The 10,706-nt window shown below is 36.8% G+C and overlaps 1 protein-coding gene across 1 annotated transcript in view; it reads left to right on the forward strand.

Moving 5' to 3' along the window:
• Positions 1–10,705, forward strand: part of LOC110315164 (vomeronasal type-2 receptor 116-like) — a gene marked incomplete at its 3' end in the record, with an annotated part of 22,767 nt that extends 12,062 nt beyond the window's left edge. The window contains exon 6 of the mRNA XM_021189290.1: positions 10,254–10,705. Coding sequence (XP_021044949.1) covers positions 10,254–10,705 — 452 coding nt within the window. The remainder of the gene's footprint in view (positions 1–10,253) is intronic.
• Between the last annotated feature and the right edge of the window lies 1 nt (position 10,706).

Consider the following 10,706-nt stretch of genomic DNA (forward strand, 5'->3'; position numbering starts at 1 on the left):
TTTTTTTTTTTTTGGTTTTTCAAGACAGGGTTTCTCTGTGTAGCCTTCGCTGTCCTGGAGCTCACTTTGTAGACCAAGCTGGCTTGAGCTCAGAAATCTGCCTGCCTCTGCCTCCCGAGTGCTGGGATTAAAGGTGTGCACCACCATGCCCAGCTTTTCAATATATTCTTTTGACCATTCTGTTACACTCAAGTAAAATGTGTCTAGTTTTATGTCAAGGTCTTTGATCCAATTATGGAGGAGAATTGTGTATGGAGATAAATATGGATCGATTTATATTCTATATTCAGACATCCTATTTAACCCACACCATTTCATAAAGAAGGTTTTTGTCCCCCAGTGTGTACTTCTGAATTCTTTATGCATTATCAAGGATCTATAGGTATGTGAATTTATCTCATCCTAAATTCAATTCCATTGATTAATACACCTAGTTTTATGCCAATATCATGCAACTTTTATTAATATAGTTCTATAGTACAACTTGAAAACGGAAATGGTGATTCATCCAGCAGTTCTCTTAGTGCTCAAGGTGTCACATGATATTAGGAAATATTCCTTCAAGGTCTGTAAAAATGTAGGTTCACATTTTGATGGGGTTTTTGAATCTATATGTTGAAGTTGAAAGATGGTTATTTTCCTATGTCATTCAACTGACACAATACTTTGGGAGATCTTTCTACTTTCTGATAGTACTTAAATTACTTCCTTTCAAGATTTTACAGTTGTATTTTCCTTACAAGACTTTCATTTGTTTAGCATAAGTTTCCATAAGAATTTTAAAATATTTGAGTTTATTATGAAGAGTGTTGTTTCTCAAATTTCTTCTTCAGTCAATTTTTCATTTGTGTATAGGGAAACTACTGATTGTATGTGTGTGTGAGTGCGTGTGTGCGTTAATGTTGTATCCAGCCATTTTGCTGATAATTTTGTATCAGCGGCAGGAGTTCTCTAATGGAATATTTAGGGCTACATGTGTTTAAAATCATATTATGTGAAAATGATGCTTTGACTTTATTTTCTACATATTGTCCTATTGCTCTAGCTAAAACACTAAGTACTTTAATGAATAAATAGGGAAATAATGGATATAACTTGGTTCTGGTTTTAATTAATTCATTAAATAATTAATCAATTTATGTATTTATTTGATCCCGATGTTGCACCTTCCTGATCCCCATGTCAAACAACCCCTACCACTACCACCACCCACTTCATCTTTGAGAGGTGGTTTCCCTGTGGTTATCCCTTTCCCTGGCACAAAAAGTTTCTGCAATGCTAGGCTCATCCTCTCCCACTGACAGCAGATAAAGAAATTATGGAGTTTGAGCAGTGTATCTGTTATATTTGAAGTAGACCTTGACCCACTTCATGTAAGCTTTTTAGTTGATGGCTTAGTTTCTAAATGCTTGCATGTGGAGCAATGGAGAAGTGTTTCCCTGTGTTCACATCTTCACAAGAATATGCTATCAAGTGAATTTTTTGATCTTAGCCATTATGATGCATATAAGTTGCAATCTCAGTGTCATTTTTATTTTCTTTTCCCTGATGAGTAAGTATGATGAACTTTTTTTATTTTGAATGCTTCTCCACTATTCAAGATTCCTCTGTTGACAATTCTCTATTTAGCTCAGTACCCCATTTTCTGATTGGGTTATTTAGTTTGTTGATGTCTAATTGCCTGAGTTCTTTGTATGTTGTAGATAATAACCCTCTGTCATATTTAGGGTTGGGAAAGACACTTTTACAATCTGTAGGCTGTCCTATTGACAGTTGCCTCTGCCTTACAAAAACCTTTCAGTTTCAGGAGGTCCTATTTACCAATTGTTGAGCATAGAACCTGGGAAACTGATGTTCTGTTCAGAAAAAATTGTTTCCTGTTCCAATGAGTTCAAGGCTGTTTACTACCTTCTCTTCCATTAGATTTAGTGTATACACTTTCATGTTGAGGTATTTGATCCATTTGTACTTGAGATTTGTTCGTGGTAACAAAAATGGATCCCGTTAGAGCAACACTATTTGTTAAAGATACTTTCATGTGTCCATTGTATTGTTTTTAATTCTTTGTCAAAAATCAAATATCCATAGGGCTTTGCTTTTATATATTGATTTTATATTCAGCCCTTTGAATAATCTGTCTTTTTCTACACCAATATCATGTATTTTTAATTACTGTTACTCTGTAAATAGCTTGAGGGATGCTGATTCTTCTAGAAGTTTTTTCATGTTCAGGATTTTTTTAAAACTATACTATTTGGTTATTTTTTTTCTTCTTCTTCTCCCTTTTTCTTTCCTGTATGAAGTTAAGAATTGTTTTTTAAACAATTTTTCAGCTGCTTGTTGGGTCTTTCAGAGGGCAGTCATGATAGATCCTTTTTTGTGAGCACTCCATAGCCTCAGTAATAGTGTCAGGCCTTGGGACCTCCCCTGGAGCTGGATTACACTTTGGGCCTGTCACTGGGCCTTTTTTTTTTTTTTTTTTTTTTGTGATCAAGCTCCTCTCCATGTCCATATGTAATTTTTTTCAGACAGAAACAATTATGGGTCAGAGGTGTGACTGTGGGATGGCAACCCCATCCCTCATGTGATGTCCTGTCTTCCTGCTGGAGGTGAGCTCTTAAGTTCCCTTTCCCTTCTGTCAGGCATTTCATCAAAGGTCACTCTCTCCCTGTGAGCCCTGGGAGTCTTTCACCTCCCTGGTCTCTGGTGCATTCTGGGAGGACCCCCAACCTCCTATTTAATGAGGTTGCCTGTTTACATTCTCTCTGCAGGCCCTCAGGGCTTCAGTCTTTTTCCCTAACCCAATACCAGATCAGGTTCCCTGCTCCCCCTTCAATGTCCCCCTACCCCATCCACTTTCCCTCTCAAGTACCCCCCTCCCCACTTATGATCACTTTCTATAAAGAATTTGTTAGTATTTTGATGGGAATTGCATAATTTTGTTGAATCTATAAGTTGCTTTTGTCAGTATGGCATATTTTACTATTAATCCTACCAATCAATGAGCATGGGAACTCTTCCCATATTCTGATATTTTCCCTTCTTCAGAGAATGTAAGTTCTTGTGATGTAAGTCTTTCTCTTACTTGGTTAGTGTTTTATTTTATATTTTGTGTGTGCATCATAAATGGTATTGTTGCTATAATTTGTTTCTCAGCTCATTATTGGTTTATTTAAAATGTGGCTACTATCTTTTTTGTGGTAAATTTCCATCCATCCACTTTGCTGAATGTGTTTTTCAGCTGCAACACTTCTCTGGTCGATGTTTGGAATCACTTATCTATACTATCCTATCACTTGTGAATAGCTATACTTTGACTTACTCCATTCTAGTTTGTATCATCTTCATCTCCTCTCATTGTCATATTGCTCTGGCTAAAAATTCATGTACTAAGTTGAACAGATACAGAAAGTTTCAGAACCCTGTCTCACCACTGATTTTAGTAGAATTGCGTTATTTGGATTCTCTCTCTCTCTTCTTATTTCTTTTTCTTCTTTTTCTATTCACCTTTTAAAAATTTATTTTTTTATTATTTTATTTACAATCCATATTTTACCCCTCCCCCACCCTGTCCATACTCTGACAATTCCACATCTCATACATCCTCTCCACCACCTGTTCCCATGTTCCCACCCTACCTGATATCTAAACTCCCTGGGGCCTTAGTCTCTTGAGTACATCCCTGGGTGTATCATCTCTGAATGAATACAGACCAAGCAGTCTTCTACTGTATGTGTGTTGGAGGCCTCATATCAGCTTATGTATGCTGTTTGGTGGTCCAGTATTTGAGAGATTTTGGGGGTCCAGATTAAATGAGATTGCTGGTCCTCCTACAGGGTTGCACTCTTCCTCAGCTTCTTTCTGCCCTTCCCTTATCCAATCACAGGGGTAAGCAGTTTCTGTCCATTGGTTAGGTGTAAATATCTGCATCTGACTCTTTTGGCTGCTTGCTGGGTCTTCTGTAGTAGGGTCTTGCTAGGTCCCTTTTTGTGAGTGCTCAATTATCTCAGTAGTGTCAGGCCTCGGGTTGTCCCCTTGAACTGGATCACACCTTGACCTGTCGCTGGAACATCTTTTCCTCAGGCTTCTCTCCATTTCCATCCCTGTAGTGCTTTTGGACAGAACAATTATGGGTCACAGTTGTTACTGTGGAATGGCCACCCTCTTCCTCACTTTATGTCCTGTCTTCCTGCTGGAGGTGAGCTCTATAAGTTCCCTCTCTCTACTGTTAGGCATTTTATCTAAGGTCCCTCCCTTTGAGTCTTGAAAGTCTCTCACCTCCTAGGTCTCTGGTGCAATCTGGAGGGTCCCCCACAACTTCCTATCTCCCGATGTTGCCTGTTTCCATTCTTTCTGCTGCCCATCAAGGCTTCAGTCCTTTTCCCTAACCCAATACCATATGAGGTTCCCCTCTCTCACCCATTCTTCCACCCTGTCTACTTTCCCTCCCACGTCCCTCCCTCCCTCCACACTTGTGATGGCTTTCTTTTCCCTCCAAAATGGGACTGAGGCATCCTCACTTGGGCTTGTAAGCTTTTTAAATTCTGTGGAGTGTATCTTTGTTTCTTTGCTTGTTTGTGTGTTTGTTTTTTGGCTAATATCCACTAATTAGTGAGTACATACGATGTATATTTTTTTGGATCTGAGTTACCTCACTCAGGATGATATATTCTAGTTCCATCCATTTGCCTGGAAAACTTAGGATGTCCTTGTTCTTTATAGCTGAATAGCATTCCATCGTGTAAACAAATCACATTTTCTATATCCATTCTTCTGTTGTGGGACATCCAAAGCTCACAATAATTTGTGAGTTGAGAATTTTGGCATCATTTTCTTAAAGGAAATTGGCCAGAAATTCTCTTTGTTGAGTTTTTATGTATTTTTGTTAGCCAGGTTACTATGGCTTCATAAAAATAGTTTGGCAGGGTTAATTTTGTTTCAATTTTGTAGAATACACTGAGCAGCATTGGTATTTACTTTACATTGAATGTCTGGTAGAATTCTATGGTAAAATCATCTGGACCTGGGCTTTACTTTGTTGAGTGACCTCTTATATTTCTTTAGGACTATTTAAATAGTATACTGATCTTGATTTAACTTTAGTAAGTGATATCTATGTAGAAAATCATCAATTTCATTCAGATTTTCCAACTTTGTGTATTATAGGCTTTTGGAGTAAGACGTAATGATTTTTTGAAATCTCTCAATGTCTATTGAGCAGCCCAGATGAAACATGGTTAGTGGTAGGTAATAATTCTCCATTTTAGATATGAAAATATATTTTAACACCTCAGAGGATAGGCAGCTTCCATGTCTAGTGCTTATTAAAGCTTATTAAAAATATAAAGTCTGTGTGTATGTGTGTGTTTAAATCCTGGAACTCAGTAATAAAAGTTGGAGCAGAAACATCTAGCTGGCATGGATTGAAATACTTTTTACAACAGAAGTTGTCCTTTTATTTTTGTTGCAAGCCTAGGGGAGACCCTGAGAATTGTGATCAGAGTGGGAACAGTCTACTGAGAGCCTAGCTGGTTTTCTGACAGGTGTGGCCTGTGGAAGAGTAGGGGTTGTCACTTTTGAAGCTTGAAAATACAACAAATTTATGTACTTGGTTATGTTGTTATTGTTGTTGCCCACCCTCAGTTCCCCTGCCATAAATCTTCATCCTATTCTTTTCCCTTGCCTCTAGGATGATGCTATCTGTCCCCAACCAGGGCATCAGAACAACCTATGTATGCTGCTGTTTGGTGGCTCAGTCTCTAGCAGCTCCCTGGAACCTGGATTAGTTAAGCCTGCTGATCTTCCTGCATAATCAATAACTGATTCACCTTCTATCCTTCTCCTAATTCAAACATAGGGATTCCCTTACTTCAGTTGAGTGTAAGTGTCTGCCTTTCTCAGTAAGTTACTGATAGGTCCCTAAGAACACATTCATGCCAGGCTCCAGTCTATAAGGACATCATAGCATCAGTAATAGTGTCAGGCCATGGTGTCCTCTTCCCCATGAGATGGAACCCAAGTTGGGCCAGTCAATGGGCTGTCTTTCCTTCAGTCTCTTCTCCATTTTTCCTTGCAGATTTTGTTTAGACAGGAACAATGCTGGGTCAGAAATTTGAACTATGTGTTACTAACCCTATACCCCAACGTGAGCCCCCATTTATCTTCCTTGAAGCAGAGTTCCCTCTCCACAATGCTGGGCATTTTTGCTAAAGTTACCACAAATGAGTCCCGAGAGTAGTTAACCTTTCAAGTCTCTGGTACTTTCTAGAGGGTTCCAAACCTTCCACTCTCCCAGGCTTCTTATTTCTGTTCATTTTATTGGCTCTGTGGGCTTCTTTCCTGATCCCTCATACCTGACTTGTTCCCCTTTCCCCTTCCCTCTACAGTTTCTCACCATGTCTCCCCTTCCTCTGCCTCCTCTCCTTATTTCCTTCCTCTTCTAAGTGGAATTGAAACATCCTCACTTGTTCCTTTCTGTTTGTTTCACTTTTTAATGTCTGTGGGTTGTTTCCTAGGTAGTCTGTACGTTTTGGCTACTATCCAGTTATCAGTGAGTACATATCGTACATGTCCTTTTGGGTCTGAGTTATCTCAGTCAGGATGATATTTTCAAGTTCCATCCATTTGCCTACAAAATTAATGGATAGTTAGTATATTTTGTTGTGAAAATGAACCACATTTTCTGTACCTATTCTTTGATAGAGTAACATCTGTGTTGTTTCCATCATCTGAATGTTACAAATAAGGCTGCTATGAACATCTGGAAGTACATTTCCCTGTGCTATGTTGTGGAATATTTTGGGTATATGCACAAGATTGGTTTAGTTGGGCATTAAGGTAGAATTATTTCCTATTTCATGAGGAACCACCAGATTGATGTCCAGAGTTGTAGCACAGGTTCACAATCCCACCAGCAATGCAAGAGTGGTCCTCTTTCTTCACATCCATGACAGCATGTGCTGTCATTTGAGTTTTGGTCTGAGCCATTCTTATTGGTGTGATACAGAATATCAGGGTCATTTGGATTTGAATATAAGGGTCATTTGGATTTATATTTTTCTGATGACTAAGTACTTTAAACTGTTCTTTAATTGCTTCTAGGCCATTCAAGATTTGCCTGTTGTGAAATCTTTGTTCAACTCTGTACCCCATTTTCTAATTGTGTTATTTCATTCGTTGGAGGCTAGCATTTTGAGTTCTTTATATATTTTGGATATTAGCCTTATGTAAGAACGAGTGATAGTGAAGATTTTTTTCCAATCAGTAGGTTGTGAACTTTTCCTATTGATGGTATCTTTCGCCTTACAGAAGCTTTACAGTTTCCTGAAGTCCCATTTATCAATTCTAGATCTTATAGCCTGAGCCACTGGTATACTGTTCAGGAAATTTCCCTCCTGTGACAATGAGTTGAATGCTATTTCCAACATTCTCTTCTATTAAATTGAGGTTATCTGGTGTTAGTTCAGGTACTTGATCCACTTGGACTTGAGCTTTGTGCAAGGTGATAAATATGGATCTATTTTCATTCTCCTATATAGAGAGCAGCAGTTAGACCAACGTCATTTATTGAAGATGCTTTTTTATTCTACTATATTTTTTTGGCTTCTTTGTCAGTGGTCAAGTATCTATAGGTGTATGGGTTAACTTCTGGGTCTTTGATTTTACTCCATTGATTAACCTGCCTGTCTCTGTACCAGCCCCATTCAGGTTTGTTTTTTTGTTTGTTTATTTGTTTTGAATTTTGTTTTTTGTTTTTTCCACTCTTGCTCAGTACTGCAGCCTGAGGTCAGGGAAGGTTATTTTCACTGGATGCTTATTTATTATTGAGAATTGTTTTGGCAGACCTGGGTTGTTTTTCCATATGAATTTGAAATTTTCTCTTTCTGTGAAGAATTGAGTAAGAATTTCAATGGGTTTTTTTCTGATTCTGTAGACAGCTTTTGGTAAGGTGGCCATTTTAATATGTTAATCCTAGTAATGCATGAGCATGCGTGATCTTGCTATCATCAGAAGTCTTCATGGAATTTTTTTTCAGAGATATGAAGTTCTGGTTTTAGAGATATTTTACTTGCTTGGAAAGAGTTAGACCAAGATGTTTTATACTATTTTTGTCTATTGTGAAGTGTGCTGTCTCCCTAATTTCTTTCTCAGACTGTTTGTCATTTGTATAAAAAAAATGCTACTGATTGCTTTGAGTTAATTTTTTAATCCTGTCACTTTGATGAAGTTGTTCATCAGTTGTCAGAAATCTCTGGTGGTATTTTGTGGTGGATTATACATTCTATCATATATTCTAAAAATAGTGATACGTTTTTATCCTTCTTTCCAATTTATATCTGCTTATCTCCTTTAGTGGGCACTTTGCCGTAGCCAAAACTTTAAATACTATATTTAAGAGATTTCAGATAGTGTACAAAATACTTGATTATTTTTAAGTGGGTAAAAAAAAATTGGAGTATTTGAATATATGTAGTTACCAATTTTGATAACATTGTTTAGCAGAATCAAAAAGGAAATACAAAATGAAACCAAATGCACATCTTTCAATGCAGGGACTCTGTACATAGAAAAGAGCATCACTTTTCACTTTAATCTATTAGCTTAATTGATTGAAAAAACTCAGTACACTATTGTGTAATCTACAAATATAAGAGTGGAAGGAATATACAAAAACCTCCATCTACTACATTCTGTCAAGATTATTTTTGAGGAATTTACCATTATTTAAATCATGGTATTTCTTAATAAATGCTACATAAATGAGAGTACAGCATAGAAAAGCTTATACAAATAAGTAAAACCAAGAGATACTGTATCCTACCACAATTCACACATTAAATAATACAATTAAAAATAATATTTTTGATTGTAGAGAAATTAGGTGATGATATTTCATGTCATCTCTCTGTCAGGTAACATTATCAGTGCTTTTTAATTTATTTTATTTTATTTTGTTTTTTTCCAGACAGGGTTTCTCTGTATAGCCCTGGCTGTCCTGGAACTCATTTTGTAGACCAGGCTGGCCTTGAACTCAGAAATCCGCCTGCCTCTGCATCCCAAGTGCTGGGATTAAAGGTGTGTGCCACCACGCCCGGCTTTATCAGTGCTTTTTAAATGATACTTTTATTTTGGAGATTATAATATGATTACATTTTTTTCTTTCCCTATCTCTCCTACAAAAATGTGCAAACATACCTCCTTACACTTTTTCAAATTGTGACTTTTTTTATTGAGTGCTCTTAAATGCACACACACACACACACACACACACACACACACATACACACACACACACACACACACACACACACACACACTATTTGGTATATGGTTCACAGGGGAAGACTATTTTACTTACTCTCCATATTCCTTCATTATCTATAATTCTCTAAGTTAGAATTTTGCATGATGTTTCTTCCTTTCTCCAAAGTGTCATGATTTTGTTTTTTGATTTCAGTCAGCTGAGGCTTAAGAAGCCCTTTATGGTGAGATGTTTATGTGTATTATGTGCAACCTTCCTAGAATATCCATACCAATAATAAACTCTCTGGTCCTCTAGTGCTTACACTTTTCAAATAATTTCTTTCATAATTTTCTAGCCTTAACTGAGGAATTGGTTTTGTAGATTTATCCATCTGACCGAATTCCAAAATTCTAAATTTTTACTGACAATGATATTCTCTAATGATGACTTTTTAAAAGATATGTTTCCATAAAGAATGTTAAAGACTCTAAATATTAGTATTTATAAGAATAAATGTATGAATAGAGCCAGGGAATATAACAGTTTAGTAAAATGTTGGCTGTTAGTTCTTTTCTGAGACATGCAGTAGTAGAGTTTCTGTGTACAAATATCTGCTTCAAATCACACAGAGGACCATACTTTTTACTGACACATCTCCTTCTAAGTTCTTTTGCATAATGTACACAATTATAAGTAAAAAAAAGGTGTGATTCTATGAGTGAACAATCTAAGGTATATTATTGTGGAAACACAAATATTATGCAATAGTACAGTTTTAGTTTTGAAAATTATAATAAATATTTTGAATATATTAAATAAATATGAAGAAAAGCTTGAATAAAGAATATAAGCATTGGAAATTAGAATCACATCTAAAACAGCTTCCATGTTTTATTTGCATCTAACAAAATATATCAGTGTAATTTAATTATGATTTTCTACAGCATAAATTTTGTGTATCTTGGGATTATTCTGGAAAATTAAATCTGACAATCTTCTCTTATACTAGACATGGAACAATGTGTGAAGTGTTCGGTAGATGAGTATGCAAACACTGATCAAACTAACTGCCTCAAAAAAGTTATGTCCTTTCTGAATTATGAAGAACCCTTGGGAATGGCACTGGCTGGCTTGGCTATATTCTTTTCTTCTCTTACAGCTNTTGTACTCTGTGTCTTCTTGAAACACCGAGACACTCCCATAGTCAAGGCCAATAATGAAACTCTCAGCTATGTCCTACTCATCTCCCTCATATTTTGTTTTATTTGTTCCTTGCTCTACATTGGTTATCCAACTATGGTTAGCTGTATCCTGCAACAGACCACATTTGCCATTGTGTTCACTGTGGCTGCCTCTAGTGTTTTAGCCAAGACAATTACTGTAGTCCTAGCATTTAAGATCACTGTTCCAGGAAGAAGACTGAGGTGGCTGCTGCTTTCAGGGGCACCTAATTACATCATTC

This window comes from Mus pahari, unplaced genomic scaffold (genome assembly GCF_900095145.1).
Source record: "Mus pahari unplaced genomic scaffold, PAHARI_EIJ_v1.1 scaffold_9651_1, whole genome shotgun sequence".
NCBI classification, from domain to species: Eukaryota; Metazoa; Chordata; class Mammalia; order Rodentia; family Muridae; genus Mus; species Mus pahari.